Source organism: Eptesicus fuscus, chromosome 8 (assembly GCF_027574615.1).
Source record: "Eptesicus fuscus isolate TK198812 chromosome 8, DD_ASM_mEF_20220401, whole genome shotgun sequence".
NCBI lineage: Eukaryota > Metazoa > Chordata > Mammalia > Chiroptera > Vespertilionidae > Eptesicus > Eptesicus fuscus.
This window is the reverse complement of record NC_072480.1, coordinates 89,419,749-89,436,785: the sequence shown is the minus strand read 5'-3', so window position 1 is coordinate 89,436,785 and position 17,037 is coordinate 89,419,749. Positions and strand designations below refer to the sequence as shown.

At 46.1% G+C, this 17,037-nt stretch overlaps 1 protein-coding gene across 1 annotated transcript in view; it reads left to right on the top strand.

Annotated features, from left to right (window-relative positions):
• Positions 1 to 9,602: 9,602 nt before the first annotated feature.
• DLC1 (DLC1 Rho GTPase activating protein) overlaps positions 9,603 to 17,037 on the top strand; it is a 48,732-nt gene continuing 41,297 nt past the window's right edge. Inside the window, exon 1 of the mRNA XM_054720092.1 lies at positions 9,603 to 9,973. Coding sequence (XP_054576067.1) covers positions 9,937 to 9,973 — 37 coding nt within the window. The 5' untranslated portion in view covers positions 9,603 to 9,936. The remainder of the gene's footprint in view (positions 9,974 to 17,037) is intronic.

Genomic DNA, 17,037 nt, shown 5'->3' with positions numbered 1-17,037 from the left:
GAGCTGTGGAGGGGTTTCCAGAAATAACACTATAAAGGCCAACTTGCTGCAGTTAGCAGCTAAGAAAAAGGACTGTTTATTATTTTTCAGGCGATTGCCCAAACCCATGCTGTAGTATTTTTATTTAAGAAACCAATCTCCTGTGAAGAAACAGCAACAAATTGCAAATGAACACAAGGCATCTCCTTAAAATCAATCTTACGAATGATTTCACGCAGATTTTCAAAGCTATTAGGCAGAGAATTTTCTTTGAGCAGGTGCTTTAGAAATGCTAGATATTGATTTAAAAGTCAGAGTTTAGAAGGAATTACATAAATGGCTCTTTTTTGACAGACTGGTAGAAAACAGTAGTTTTTGCCCACATGGTTAAAGGCTAACAATGACTTTTTTGGCTTTGTAGTTAGTTCCAGAAACACTTAGGTTGCCCAGGATTTATTTATTAGTAGATATATGCACACACACACACAAACATTGCATTTATGGAAAATCTGAATGCTTCTCAGAAAGTCAATAATCCTAGGTCTACAATTTATACGCTGACCCTGCCGGCCTTTTTGCAAGTGACCTTTATGGAGGCCTCCTTCTATGCAAGGCATCTATTTATGATGCTAGGGGAGGTAGAAAAATCAAATAAAACAGCTGAAGTATTTCTTTGAGTAAATAGCGAAACCTATTTTAAAAAATAGCCCAACCGGCGTGGCTCAGTGCTTGAGCGTCTACCTATGAACCAGGAGGTCACGGTTCAATTCGGGTCAGAGCACATGCTCGGGTTGTGGGCTAGATCCCCAGTGGGGGGCATGCAGAAGGCAGCCGATTGGTGATTCTCTCTCATCATGGATGTTTCTATCTCTGTCTCCCTCTCCCTTCCTCTCTGAAATCATTAAAAATATATTTAAATAAATAAGTAAATAAAGCAAAAATCCCACTTGTTGAATGACCTTGTATTGTAAATTGATTTTGTGTCTTAGCATTTCTGCCTTCAAAACATGTAGGGATAACTACTTAAGTAAACTCCTGGTTAATAATTGAAAAGAACAAATAGGTAAGACCTTTGAATTTTGTTTGAATCTTGTTGGTTTTGTTGATATCATAAATAAACAAGCTTAAAAAGCAGATGACAAACTTGTAAAGATATTTTTATAATAAGTGACAAATGGTTAATATCTTAATGTATAAATAATATTTAGAAATCAGTAAGAAACAACAAAATGTTTCATCAAAAAAGGACTATATGATTAAATGGGCAACTTCAAAAAAATACAACTGGTTTATAAATATGAGTATATTCAACTATTATAACAAAAAGACCAGACATAAAAGGACAAATACTGTATGATTCTACTTAAACAAGGTCCTTAGAATACCTTAGCTCCTAGAGACAGGATGTAGAACAGTGGTTACAAGTGACTGGCAGGGGAGGAAAGTGGGACGTTATTGTTACAGAGCTTCAGTTGGGGAAGATGAAAAAGCTCTGGAGATGGATGGTGGTGACAGTTGTACAACATTGTGAATATACTTAATGCCACTGAACTGTACACTTAAAAATCACTCAAATCATAAATTTTATGTTATGCATATTTTACTACAATTAAAAAAAATCAGCCAGTTTAGCATTCAAACAAATGTAGACTCAAATAATAATGAGATACTTTTGCTTTTTCAGTTAGTTAATAGAAATGGCAATTATAACGTTGGCAGTTCTTAACATGAAGAGAAATAGATAACACCCAGATGCTGGTGAAAATGTAAGATAACTGCAAACTTTCTGGATGAGAGTTTAGAAATATATATCAAATGTCCTAATACCCTTTGACCGCTTTATTCAAACTAAGGAATGTGCCTACGGAAATTACCATTTTTGCTTTTTCAAATTTATTATGCAAGAATATTCAATAAAGAGGGGTATATCCATAGATGGAATAAGGAACAACTATAAAAAGTCACATTCTTTAGATATTTTAAGTGAAATAAAATATTACAAAACAATATGCACTGTGACCTCAATTTTGTAGACTAAAGTATGTGTACTTAAATACCTGACCAGAACGATAGACATGAAAATAAATCTGTAGTTGTCTCTCGTAGTGAAAGTATGAGAAGGTTTAATTTTTTTCTTTTTACCTTTGTGTAGTTTCTTAACTTTTTAATAATGAATGTTGTACCTTTATAAAATTTAAATAATTAGGAAGCAAAATATTAAATATTGCTAGTACTTATAAAATAATGTTGGCCATCCCCAGCTTTCAATGAATCTACAAGCTCAAAAAATAACTCTTAAATCAAGGATAATGTCAGAATAAAGAAAGAATCGAAGCATGCCATTAAAATTGGCCAATTCAGCCCGGGTGAGCCCAAGTGGCCCTGGGTCTGGGAGAGGCCAAGCGTCCCTGGGTCCGGGTGAGACCATGTGTCCCTGGATCCGGGTGAGGCCTCGTGCACCTAGGCCCGGGTGAGCCCAAGTGGCCCTGGGTCTGGGAGAGGCCAAGCGTCCCTGGGTCCGGGTGAGACCATATGTCCCTGGATCTGGGTGAGGCCTCGTGCACCTAGGCCCGGGTGAGCCCAAGTGGCCCTGCGTCTGGGAGAGGCCAAACATCCCTGGGTCCGGGTGAGACCATGTGTCCCAGGATCCGGGTGAGGCCTCGTGCACCTAGGCCCGGGTGAGCCCAAGTGGCCCTGGGTCTGGGAGAGGCCAAGCGTCCCTGGGTCCGGGTGAGACCATGCGTCCCTGGATCCGGATGAGGCCTCGTGCACCTAGGCCCGGGTGAGCCCAAGTGGCCCTGGGTCTGGGAGTGGCCAAACGTTCCTGGGTCTGGGTGAGACCATGTGTCCCTGGATCCAGGTGAGGCCTTGTGCAACTAAGCCCGGGTGAGGCCACGTGCCCCTGGGTCTGGGAGAGGCCAAGCGTCCCTGGGTACGGGTGAAGCCAGATCCTGGGTCCGGGTGAGGCCGTGCGCCCCTGGATCCATCCGGGTGAGGCTGGGTCCCAGGCCCGGGTGAGACCACGTGCCCCTTGGGTATGGGTGAGGCCACGTGCCCCTTAGTCCAGGTGACGCCGTGCCCCTGGGTTCGGCCGAGACCAAACCAGAGGGAGTCGGACCTCCATTACCACCATTTGTCCACCATCCAGAGCTGAGGGGTCAGTGCTGACATGTACACATAAGGAACTACTGGACATTGAAATTGGGTCTCAAAAGAACTGTTGGTCCAGGGGGAAGCTCGCTACAGATTGATTCATTTGCCTGTCAGCATAAATATTATTGCTCGTCTCACATTCAGTTCTTATTAGTATATATCTAGTGACATTTGATCTCATTCATCTAGAGGAAATGATGAACAACATAGACTGAGGAACAAGAACAGAACCAGTAAAAAATAATCGCAATTTTGACTTTTCACTTGGCTTGACTTTTGTGTTGTCAGAGGTCACAGGAGAGAGAGCCAGCACTGTGAAGGTCAGGTGGAGGTGGGGGCGCAGGGGCATTGACTGCGAGCCAGCACTTTGGGGTTCACTTCTCTGCCATTTGGAGCAGAGAGGCCTTGCGCTAACCAGCTACCCGAGCTGTTAAATGAAATAGGAGATTCTGCGGTAAATATTGTCATTATCTCAGGAAAGCATGCCCATTGATTTATTAAACCAGTAGAATTGAGAATTCAGTGTGTTCAAACCTTCCACTGAGCTTTCACAGAACTGGATCTGTTCTGACTTTCCAGCTAATAACTTTCTCCCCCAAACCCTCTCTTCATGTTCATTGTTTTGAGTCATTTACTGAATTTTTTTTTTTATTGAGGTATAATTGACATATAACATTACATTAGTTTTAGATGTAAAACGTAATGATTCAATATATGTATATATTGGAAAATGATCACCACATAAAATCTTGTTAACGTCCATCACCGTACACTGTTGCAATTTTTCTTTTTCGTGGTAATAACTTTTAAGATCTGCTCTCTTAGCAATTTTCAAATATATAATACAGTATTACTTCATTAATTATAGTCACTCGCCCCCAGGACTTACTTATTCATGTTCATGTTTGTTTCACCAGCACAAGGGTTAAAAAATATTTGTTAAATGATAAAAGTACTAAGCCAGCCCTGACCTGTGTGACTCAGGTACATGCCCAGGGCTCAGTCCCCAGTAGGGGGCATGCAGGAGGCGGCCAATAGATGTTTTTCTCTCACATTGATGTTTCTCTTTCTCCCTCTCCTTCCCTCTCTCTCTAAAACTAATAAAAACAGCCCTAGCTGGTTTGGCTCAGTGGATAGAGCATAGACCTGTGGACTGAAGGGACCCGGGTTTGATTCCAGTCAAGGGTGCATGCTCAACCAATCAGTGATTCTCTCATCATTGATGTTTCTCTCTCTCCCCTCTCCTTTCCTCTCTGAAGTCAGTAAAAGTACATTTTAAAATAAATAAAAATAAATAAGCACTATGCCAGGCTGGTTCATATTTGGGGCTTAAGTGATTATCCAAAAAGTAGATTTATATTTATGTAGGAACAAGGGATCCCCCCTTTTTTTTTAAATATCACTAGTAGACTAAGTAAACCTTCCCATTTTAAAACTTAAATTGTTCAAAAATGTTGTCCAAAAGAGCTACTGAAAAAGAGAGCTACTTTGATAGCATTTTAAAGGGGTGAACTTATTTCATTGCCTAAGGCTCTCTTGTTCTCCCCTTTCCCCATCCCACACCCCCAGAATTTGAGTTTTAAATGTGTTTGAAAAGACTAGATACCAGGATAGATGGTGGGGGAAGAACCCCAGACTTGGGTCACTGAAGCTTAAATATAAATAAATGTTTTAAAAACAACCATTAAATTTTGAATTTATGTACTTCTGTTAAATTAATACTGTTTAAAAAATTATTTTCAAAACTTTCTTTTATTTGTCCTATTTCCTTTGAACATGACAAATAAAATGATTTTATGCACTGATTTCACAATGCTGCATTGAACACAAATTATATTACGACACTTTCCAAGCTCAGGAATCTTTTAGTTCCTGTGGGAGAGAAATAATTTTTCCAAAGAGATTGCTTGGCTCATATCACTAGAGCAGAGGTTTAAATTCATTGCCCCACAGCTAAATGAAGCCCAAAGTTGAAATTACTTGGAATGGGTTTAGATTTTTTAAAATTTGTTGCCAGCTGGGCCCTGGCCGGATAGCTCCGTTGTTTAGAGGGTCTCCCCATACACCAAGGTTTCGGGTTCCATCCCCCATCAGGGCACATACAAAATGAACCAATGAATGCATAAACAAGTGGAACAACAAATCAATGTTTCTCTCTCCCTCTCTCTCTCTCTCTCTCTCTAAAAATCAATTTTTAAAAACAGATTTGTTGCCAGCATCTGAAAATTGGAAGAGTTGATATAAACATATAGAAATCTAGGGGCTCTTGAAAAAACTTTAAACCCCAAGCAGTGGGGTTGGTGTTAACATTTGCCAACAGTCCATTGGGCCTGAGTGGCGCTGCCCTCTTGGAGGATCCTGGGCTCCCGGTTCCTCACCTGCCTGGGCTGAGGTTTGCTTTCCTAACCAGCATTACCTGCCTGAGTCCCTGGAGACACGTTTTTGCTGTTTTCTTTCTTTCATTTTTACGCTATAAAATGCAAGGGGCTGTCCTTAGTCACTCAGCCTTCCGTCATGCAGGAGTTGGCCATGTGATGTCTCTAGCCTTGGTAATATGACGTTGAATGTGAAAACATCCAGATAGACAGGGTATAGATATTCTTGTGGACAGATTCCATGCAGCTGATGCCCGAACAGAGAAGAGCATGGAAACGAACAAACAGCATAGGACCTCGCATCAAACCTCTTTTCTTTCTTTTTTTCCTCATCTGCCATTAAGAACAAATTGACAACAACAGTAGCAGTCGAGGCTTGTGCACTTTTTATTTTTTATTTTATTTTTAATTCCCATGTGTTGAAGGTGTTTCAGAGGACCATAGACTGCTGGGTGGGAAATGGGCTACATTAATCCCTGCCTCTTAAGAGGCCAGGGTTTCAATACCCGAATCTTATTACAGACCAGCTAACAAACCCAGTCTAATGTCATCTGCCTGTGACAGACAAATGAAACCTCGGATGATGAGTTGAAGGTTAAATGAAGAGGAAGGACTCTGAACTGTCCCAGGGACCCTCTTTCATCGGGTTAAGCACCACTGTTTGTTGACGCTCTTAATGACTTTCCCAGTCCTTCCTTCCCCCACTTCATGAAGGCTCCTCAGATTCAGGAAGGTTAAAGCCAAGGTCTTGTTTTGTTTTCATCTTCTCCTAGATACTTATTTAAATAGAAATGGCATCTTTTTGCTTATGTCCCCACTTAGTACTACATAATGGCTAACATTATCAAGAGCCTACTGTGAGCTAAGCACTGGCATACATTATCTGATTCAATCCTCATTAAAAACTCCGTGAAATATGCGCTACTTCAACTTCCTTCTCAAAGATAAACTGAAGTTTCAGAGGCTAAATAATGTGTTCATCACACAGCCAGGAAGTGGCCTGCTCCAAAAGTCCTGCTTTCAACCACTATTCCACATGTGTAGCAGCCTTCAAAATGTAGCATGTCCATTTCTAACAGGGGTAAGAATTAAAACTATGACGATTGGGGTTTGGCCCAGGACACAGGCTGTGTCAGGAAACCAAAGAATGGTAGAAGTGAAAGCGAAATGCCAACCAGTACATCACCAAGGGAAAATGTCTTTGGAGTTATTAGTCTTATTAGATGACGAACAATTCCCATAATACAAATCTCCAAAGAGATGTAATGAAATTAGAGAAGATCCAGAGAAGACGACATCAATACACAAGGAAAAAGGAATGTGGCTTGAACGAGAAGGCATGAGTGCTTAGTGGGGTGGGTATATTGCGATGGCACAGACTCTTAGAAACCTAGTTAAAGGAGACTACACCTTCTCCCGGCTAATAATAAAAATTAAGAACTTATTCTGAGAACTGATATGCTTTGGAGGAGATGCTTAGAATTTATTTTTAAGGTTTGGATTTCTAATAAGTAAGGGAAATTAGCATATTTGGGAGGTATATTCCTAATTTCCAAGTTTGAAATACACACTGCAGCCTAAATGATCTTTTCAGAATGGACATTTGATCATAGGAGACCTTCTTCCATTAAAATGGCTTCTCTCTGTTCATCACTGTTAAGGATTTTAAAAATCCTTAACACAGTCATGCAGGGAATCAAAAGTCCTGGCCCTTTCTTATCCAGCATCCCCTGGAACCACACTCCCCCTTGCTGGCAATTGTGAGCACTTTGACAGCTCCTCCAGCACCCACACTTCAGCTCCCTCTTCTGTTGTCTTGGGACAGGCCCTCACCCCTCTTTTTCATGTGCCCCTTTTTGCCTCCCCACTAGGCTGTAAACTCTTGAGTAGGCAGAGGTGGGCCTGCTCTTGCTTACCTTTGTGTCCTTGGGAATGCACATCTGTCTGGGGCAGTGGTCGGCAAACTCATTAGTCAACAGAGCCCAATATCAACAGGACAACGATTGAAATTTCTTTTGAGAGCCAAATTTTTTAAACTTAAACTTCTTCTAACGCCACGTCTTCAAAATAGACTCGCCCAGGCCGTGGTATTTTGTGGAAGAGCCACACTCAAGGGGCCAAAGAGCCACATGTGGCTTGCAAGCCGCAGTTTGCCGACCACGGGTCTGGGGGAAAGGAAGCTTAGTATTGCTTCCATACTCTATTTGATTGATTATATGTTAACTTCTTTCCATTTGGCTACACTTAATCTGGTTGAGCTCCTATCAAGGTCATCCTGTTTACAGCTGTGTCTGCAAAATACTGTCCTACATTTGAACTTTTATCAAGAATAGCATTTAGTAAGAACAGCCCAGACTTCGAGACCCTTGTCCTACCCAGCAGTTGTAGGTAGGTGAAAGCCCTGGTCATATTGCTGAATAGAGAAGCCCCATGCCTTCCTGAAATGCCCTCTTCAGAGCCTGATTCCGGTTTGGGTAAGTTAGGGAGCCAGTAGTGGAAGTAGCATATTTTTATTGTTTTTGAAGCACATGTGAAAAAGAATTTTGTGTATGTACACTAAGACCTGACTATGAAATCAATACATTTTAAACTAAGAGAGACTAAATTCTCCTATTTGCATTTACCCCAATTCAAAAGTAGACTCTGCCCCCAGCTCTCCTAACCTCTCCCCTGCTTTATAGAGTGACGTCTAAGACACTACACGTATTTCACTTATTTATTTTGTTTATTGTGCATCTTCCCCACCAGGAAGTAAACTCCAGGAGGGATGGGATGTTTGTCCTTTTTGCTCACTGCTCTATCTTCACAGCCTAGAGAACAGTGTTGGGCACATATAAATGCTCTTGATATGTTTGTTGAATTAATGGGTTTAGGTTACTAGTAGTTTTCTTTGCCCAGAGGTAATAGGCAGTAAGTATCAATTAGCCCCAAAGTAAATTTTCATGGAACTGGCTTGGATTTTTAAAAAATTCTTATAGAGATTGTTTTCATTTATGAGCTTTAAAAATATTAGACTTCCTAGTATATCAGGGGCCCTCAAATTACATTGCCTCAGAGTCACCAGAACACTTGAAGAAATGCAGATTATCACCATCAAAGATTATCACTGCCCAGCTGGTGTTGCTCAGTGGTTGAGCCTCGATCCATGACCCAGGAGTTCAGGGTTCGATTTCTGGTTAGGACACCTGCCCAGGTTGCCGGCTGGATCCCAAGTAGGAGGCGTGCAGGAGGCAGCAGATCAGTGGTTCTCTCCCATCATTGATGTTTCTATCCCTCTCTCCCTCTTCCTTTCTCTCTCTGGAATCAATAAAAACATTAAAAAAAAAATTTTTTTTTTGTTAAGATTATAGCTCTGCAGTCTGGGGTCCGGTCCTACCAGTTCCAGGAGCTGCATTAGGTTGTAGCCCAAGGGCCCCGATTTGAGAAACACTGGCTGTGACTGACTGCACACCTTAGACTCCACACGTGCGCAGTAAAAGCTCATCCTTCTCTACAGCAGTGTTAATTGCTTACATTACGCCGAGGGGCTTTAGCAATGAATAATCAGCGTCCAAAGGACGGCTCCTTTCCCCATTTTACAGACCGGAAAAGGCTGCTTTATCCCTACTTCCCCACGTCCCCTCTGTTCCCGTGGATGTATGCGGTCCTAAAAGGGAGAATTACTAAGACTTTTCAAAAGTGTGCAGAACTACCAAGAAAAACAGGAAAAGTGCGCGGGGGTCCAGCGGAGACCTCCCGGAGAAGTAGACGCCTCGTGGGTCCAGCCTTTGCCTTTGCCTTTGCCTCAGGCTCCAATAGTTGGAGACCTTTAGGCGTTTCCTGCTGCAGACGTGCACATCCCCCAGGATAACATTCCAGCTCCCGCCGAGGCGGGGCGGGGGGGGCGGGGGGGGGGCGGGGCCGGAGGACCGCCCGAGGCCGAGGCTGGCGAACCCGGCCGCGGGGAGGGAGCGGGGCGGGGACAGTGGGCGGGGCTGGCTGAGTGGGCGGAGCCTGCCGGCTGCAAAAGGCAGTGGCTGGCTACCTAGGAGGTGGGGCGGGAGCCAGGTTGCCCCGCCCGGCCCCTCCCCTCGGGGTGGGTAGTGCGGGCGGGCGCGGCGGGGAGGTCGCGCTAGAGGCAGTGCGCTCCAGCCGCCGGTGCGAGTGCGCTTCGCTGCTGCCCCGGCTATGGCCGATCTTCGTAGCCGGCGTAACCGATCCCGGGCTTCTCGCCGGGTTCCCTGAGCGCCCTGCCCTTTCCACCTCTGAAAAATCCCTGCCTTCTTTCCGGGGCCGCGGCGAGGGGCACCGAGAGGCGAGCAAGGATGCGCTGAGGACCGCTGGGGCGCTCGCCCGGGGTGCAGCCGTGAGTCGCGGCGCGGAAGCCCAGGTGTCTCGGGCCGGTACCTCGATTTCCCCCCCGTGCGCCTGCCGCCCCCCGCCGCACTTGATGTGCAGGAAGAGGCCGGACACCATGATCCTAACACGTAAGCTAGACTTGTGCCTTGCCGTTGGGCCAGCGGCGGGAGCCAGCTGCGGACGGGACCCGCCGCGGAGGAAGTGTCACCCCACCTTGTCAAGTCGGTGCCTGGCGTTCTGTGCTTTTGAAACGCTTTCCGAGGAGGCTTGGGACCGAGTCGCCCGAGTTTCTTGGCGTGGAGGAGGTGGAGTGTGGGGAACACAAGGGGTTTGGGGGGGGCGGGGGGAGGTCTTCATCTCGGGCCATGTCTCCTGGGGGCTCATTGCCTGGGACTCCCGGGCTGGCGCGTCCCGTGGGGCTCCGGGAAGGGGTGCGGGCTGGGAGGGGAGCAGACCGCGACTAATGAGGTGAAGCCCACGTTCGCTTCCTGCTGCGGCTCGGGACCTCGGGCCGGGCTGGGGGTGCAGAGCCAGGCGTGGGGCGCAGAGCCCGGCGGCCCCCCAACCCGCTGGAAACTCCGAGGACCGTGCTCGGCGGGACCGCTTTCTAGAGAGAATCTTTCCTTCGGGGACCTCTCAAGGCCCGGTACTTGCTTTCCTTCGCCATAGGAAGGAAAGTTGATTATTTAGGGACGTTTAGGTCGTGGTGGCATTTGGAAATTAAAAAAAAAAAAAAAGACAACCTGAACGTAAGTTAATGAAAAACTTGTTTTCATTTCAAACCGTTTTGTTGAAATAACTCAGGAAAGAGTCTGATGGCTGCCGCCCCTGGAGCGTGTCGGAGCTCCTGTGCGAGCCCCACGGTCGGGTTGCGCGTGAGGGGTGCGTGCGGGACCGGCTGCGGGGTCCCTGGCTCCCCGCGCTGGGGCGGTGCAGCGGTTTGGGAAAACGTCCCGCGGAGATGCCCACGCCCTTGGCCCCGGAGGGGGCGCCCGCCCGCGCAGAGCGGTCCCGGGGCCGCGAAAGGAAGGAAGCACGCCTCCCGGCCCGGCTTTTTTTTTTTTTTTTTTTTTTTTCCCCTCGGAGCCAGGCGACGGCCTTTTGGAGCCCGGCCACCCTCTGTGACCTTGTCCCCACCTCCGACGTCACGGGCCGGACGAACTTTTGATCCTGCCGAAGGAGCTGCACCCTGGGCTGCAGCGAGCCGGCCCGGCTACGTGTCCTCCCAGAGCTCGGCCCCCTGTCACGAGGGGAGTTCGAGTTGGAGCCCGGGGGCGGGAGGCTGGCTCGTCGCAGCCGTGTCTGGTGCCGATGTTCCACCAAGGCCCACTCTGTGCTGGCTTATTGTAGAAGGAAACCCCCGTGTCTATAGCCAGCCTGCTCCGTGGAGAAGAAAACCGTGTCCCACGCTAGCTGCGCGTGGGTCTTGATACCCTCAGTCAGCCTGGTTAGCAAATGGGCTCATTCTCAGAATTCCGAGGCTGGCTGAGCCCTGGTAAGGGTGAAGGTATGCAGCCTAGGCACAGCCATCCGCTACAGAGAGATTCACGAGGGTGGCATCGATGACGCATTTGGGTAGAAAAAAAATAAAAATCCAGCTCTGGAGACAGAAGGCTACTGAGGCTCAAATTACATTTTTTCCCCCCCCAAACTCTGCTGAAAGGATGAGGGGAAATAATAGCCCAGCAGAACTCTGAGTGTAAATCTATCAGCAGCTCCAAGAGGCTGACTAACCCCGCATCCATCTGGTCCTCTGCAGGATCATTGGCAGGCCTAAGTGTGGAATTAGTGGAGGCTACCCAGTGCCATCTTGGCTTGCAGACTACAGCAGATGGTCGGAGGGGTGCCCTGAAAGTCAGCGCCCCCCCCCCCCCAATCGAAGAACTAAAATCCTGGAGATGGAGTGTCAAATAGTTAGCAGATGTACACTCAGAAGTTATTTCAAGACATTTTCGGAGAAAACGTTGGCGATTGCTCGTGTTAACTTTTATTGTAGCATCCCAGACTTCCCGCGTGGCCCCGGCCTGGGCGCATATTTTTATGATTAGTACTACTGTTCAGAGTTTCAAATGAAGCACAGCAGACCGGCTTTCCCCTCCCAGCTGCTTTTCCAAGTTTGCTTTTGACAAAAACAGATCTTACTCTTAACTTCAAGCTGAGCGACACCTTACACCAAAAGGGGCTGACCTGGCTTCCCAGCTCTGCAGAGTCAGAATAAGTAGCTCCCAATTTAAATCTCCCCGGAGCGTGGATGGGGAAAGTGGTTTGGGTGACTTCCCTGTGTCTCAACACCCCAGTTGTAGATCTTACGAGAAACACCACTTAGGTGCCTTAAAGAGTGAAGAGGTTGAACGGACGGGTAGTTAACGATGTATGGCTCATTGTAGGCAGTGACCCAAGTTTCAATACACTGGTCCAGTCAAAAGATTTTCCTATATTTGTGGAGCAAAGGTGAGAGGCCGGTTGCACTTTAACCTAAAGCCTTTCTTTTTTTTTTTTTTGTTAATGTTCTAGACTGCATTTCAAATACGGTTTAAGGATGTTTTTACATTTAAAAAGGAGGTTTGGTTGCTTCTGGAAAAGATACCATATTAACAGAAAAACCTGTTATGATTAAACAAGGTATTCCTGTGAGTGAGTGAAAATTGTTTTCAAACTCTTATTTGTAGAATCAGTGCGGGGGCTTAGAGGGGATGTGGCCGGCCCCCGTGAGATGCCGCCAGTCAGAGGCGAGGCTTGGTGGGATTCCAAGAGGTGGTTTCAAATACGAAAATAAGGACTTGGGTTTCCCTTGGTGTCCCCATGGAGATTTTAAGCCATGATGCAATGCTCAAGTGAGAGTGGTATTTTTATGACTTAGGTGAGCAAATATGCAATTTGAAAATACCCAGGAAAGGGTGGAGGCGACTTGGTCCAGAAGGCAGGGGCATGCGGAGTACAGTGGGTAGAGTGCGTGGTACTGCTCTGAAGAGAGCCTTGTGCTGGACAGGATGGTCCAGTATTGTAAACACGAGTTTCTCATGCTCAGTTCTCCTTCCTAGCAACAGGAAGACGGAAATGAGGCCATGCAGAGAGGGGAGGGGGGGAAAAAGACCCTGGCTGGCTCCAGACAATACTTGACCCACCCTAGCATTCACCCTGTATAGCCAGAAGACTTGCAAAAGTAAAAATAACTTCAGATGTTTCCCTTTCCTCCCTGGCTGTTGCCAGATCGCTCAAGACTGAATGCTTGGTGCTTTAGCACAGTGCTTTTCAACCAGTGTGCCGCCAACAATTTTTAAAACATTCAATACCTGACTATTCAGTCAGGGGCACTGACCTATTTTCCCTTGGATTGTCAAATAAAAAAAATGACAACAGCCAACACAACAATGGCCATCCGGTGTGACTGATTCAAAACTATACCTTTTGTGTGTGTGTGTGTCAGATCGGCAAAAAGTATATATTTTTGGTGTGCCGCAGAATTTTAGTAATTAGTTTTGTGCCAGGAGATGAAAAGGTATAAATCGCTGCTTTAGAACATTCTAGCAAAACCTGGCCCCGGGTGTAGCTCGCAGCAAGGCGCACATAATGCCAAGCCTGTGCTTGAAATGATAAAGCAGACCTGGGGAGAAAGGAGATTTTCCTTTTTCATGTTTGCATAATCCAATAATTAGAATTCCATGAACTGAGATGCGGTGGAGGAGAGAAAGTTTAATTTCCGAATTTAGAGGTGGAGGTGAACTAATGCCCAACCGTCAAGTGCAGATAACCCAACACTCTGTCCCAGAAAGCACAGTCCGTGGTCCTCTTTCAACGGCTGTGCAATTAGGAGGAACATGCTTCTCCACAGCGACTCACCACTGTCCTTACTACAGCCGACCCTGTGGCCTTTGCCTATGGAGGAACCGAAAGACGTGAGTGAGGGTGGTCCCTCTTTTAAGAAGATGGGGCTGTATGTAGGGTTAAAGGATGTTTTCTAGGAATGGGTTGCTGGTGTGAATGCAATCAGTGGTGTTTTCTTTCGCCCTCAAATTAGTCAGAAATCTAATTAATGTAAAAGGGGTAAGATTCCCAGCTGAGAAGGGCTGTCTACGCTTTTCCTTGGGGGGACCCATGTTATTGTTAAGGATTATCGTGATCAAGGATAAGGACTAGGGAGTAGTCCTGCTGGGGTTCTTTAATTAGGTCGACGCTGCCTTTACATTTTTCTCACTAGCTACTCCCTCCTTGCCACTGACATTGATAGCCTTGCACACGTGGCCTATATACTGTGAGAGTCGCTCACCAGTTAGCCTTTTCTATTATGGACCCTCCTTTTTTAAGTTTTATAAAAAAAAATGGGCAGGCTTTTGACAAGATAGTATTACTATTGCAGAAGTCAAATTTATCACGTTTGCATGCATGGTCACGTTGATGTTTTGCTGCAGCACCCCAGAGTAGGTACAGGGGGTCTCCATTTCACAGGCCGGAGGACTCTGAGGCTTGAGGAGTAAACACCTTGTCCAGGTCGCTCTCTACATGGCACACCTCGGTGTCCAAGCAGCTGTGTGTGGCTGTCGGTTCCCAGCTGAGGGAGATGCCTTTGTCAGGAGTGGATTCTGTTTCGGAAACACCATTTGTCCTTCGGCATCGTGCGCCTTGCAGTAGCCGCCGTTTCCGGGGGGAACTTGAGCTCCTAGGTGGGGAGCTACAGTGTTAGGGTTCAGGATAGAAAAGCAGTCAATTTTGCACCCCTTCTCTGGAGGCCCAGTGGATGGAGAGTGAGCCTCCGTCTCTGACGTGTAGACCAGGGGCCTGGGTACCGTATTCTAGCCTGTACTGACTGGGTACTGCTGTCTTCAGTGACAGTCTTTTTAAATAATATGTCTAGCCCTAACCGGTTTGGCTCAGTGGATAGAGCGTCGGCCTGCGGACTGAATGGTCCCAGGTTCGATTCCGGTCAAGGGCATGCACCTTGGTTGCGGGCACATCCCCAGTAGGGGGTGTGCAGGAGGCAGCTGATTGATGTTTCTAGCTCTCTATCCCTCTCCCTTCCTCTCTGTAAAAAATCAATAAAACATATTTTTAAAAAAAAAATAATAATATGTCTAAGGTGGAATGATCTCGCAGATGAAACTGCAAACATTTGAACGGCATCATGAGAATGCCTGCCTATTAGGAACTAATGTTCTTGGGCACCCCAAGGTACAATGTGACAACTTAACTAAAGTCAAGCCAAAGCACAGAGAAATCAGTTTCTGGTTTTTATTCGGCTACTAGACTGCGTTTCACTGTGGAAAGTCCTGTAAGCTCCTTTTCCCTTCACACATGCCTCTGCTTGGTGGCCTTTTCAGGTCTTATCTCACACATACACACACACACACACACACACACACAAACACACACAGGCACACACATGCACACCCCAAGGAGAAAAATCAAAAGCTCACTGAAGGCTGAGGTGGGTGAAGCCGGTCCTCAGATGCCTTTGACACCTCCCATCCACGTTTTGTTCCCTGCCCCGCCCCGCCTCCGAGCGTCCTGCGGAGAGGACTGGAGGCTGCTTCCTGACTTGTCCGAGAGGCGCCTTCCTTCTTGCGGGCGTCCCCAGAGGATGTCTGAGGGACAAAGGTTTTCCACACCCTGAGGTTGTAGCATTTCTCAGGCGGCTGCACTCAGGAAGCTGGGGAGAGGGGAAGGGGCTTGGAGGTGAGAAGGCCTGGGCCCCTGCGCCGGGCCGCACCACGGCCACTCGTGCCTTTTGTCACAGCCAGGGGGTAAAGTGGATAGAAGGTGCTGAAATTCTGAAATCACGGAAATTCTGAAATCCTCGCCACCTCCAGCGTCTGGGGAAGCCGTGAACTCCTAAGGGGCACTCCCCACGCACCTTTCTTTTACAAACTGTCTGGTGTGGAAAAGGGATCTTGCCTAGTCCTTGTGTTTGTAAAAGTCACTGCGTGGGAAATTCCAGAACTTGGCAGAGCAGCCTGGAAAAACATTGCCTCTTCCCTGCTGAGAAGTGGGGAAGTTCAGTGACTAGGCCAAGGTCACCTGCGAATTGAATGGAACTTCATCCCCCTTCCTGTCGGATGTGTCAACAAAGCGGGGACAGCAACAACATGAGGCTCTTAATGTGTTTGGAGGGGAAATGTTTCAGTTATCAGACCAGAAGGGTTCCTAAACTCGATAGGAGTAGCTGAACCAGATTTTCACCCTCAGATGCTATGTGTTGGGGGGGTAATAAGTAATTTTGATGACAATAATTCTTAAAAGACGGTATTACCTTTGAAAATACCTTTTGGCACAAAACAGTCCAACTGAACAGCATTACCTGTTGGAGGTTAGACATAGGAATGGCTAGAGATGGCTTGCATGGACCACGATCTGCCCTGCGTTTGTTTTCACTGCTGTCCGATAAGGCAACTTGATTTTTTATTTGATTCTTGATTTTCTTTTCTTTTTTTCTCTTTGTCAGAATCATCTGAAATAGGGATGGACAGTTTCTTTAGAATTCCTCACTCTATTCCCTTTATTTCTAATCTACGGGTTTTTTGTAGCAGTACAAATTGCACAGTATTTTCTATTCCCTGTGCTATTCCACCCTAGAATTTAGGGCAAACACCAAAGATTGGGGGTAGGTGGGTGGGACCTTAGTAGAGTTAGCTTGTTAACATGTTAAAAGGAAGAATCGATGTGCTTGCCAGCTTTTAATGATGGAGAGGGTAGGGTTACTTTAGATTTGTAACAAGGTATTTTGCCTTAAGCAATAAAGGAGATGGACTATAGAATCTTAACACAGATGCATCACTTTACACACACACAAAAAAAGGAAGCTTGAAAAAATAAGGGCCCTTAAAAGAATTATTTAGATTGTTTCTTCAGATTGCCTTCTTAATCTGTGCAGGTATCATCTTTAAAGGGCTTAGTATTTTAAGAGCTACTTCAAACTATTTTTCTTAATGCATGGTTTGAAACGCATAAGTATTTGACATAGAATACTAAAAATGTGTGTATGCACTCGCATGTGTAAACGAATCATTTCCATCTGCCCCAGATTGAAATGAAATCGAAAGAGGTGATGATGCAGGATGCATTTCCTTAATAGTTTATTTTCGTTTCAGTTGGACTTCTTTGTGCTGGGTAGTAAGTGCCAACTTTGATTCGTGGGGAGATATTTTCTGTTCCTGGAAGTCATTGGATCAGCTCAGGTCTGGAGTGGCTGATAAAACCG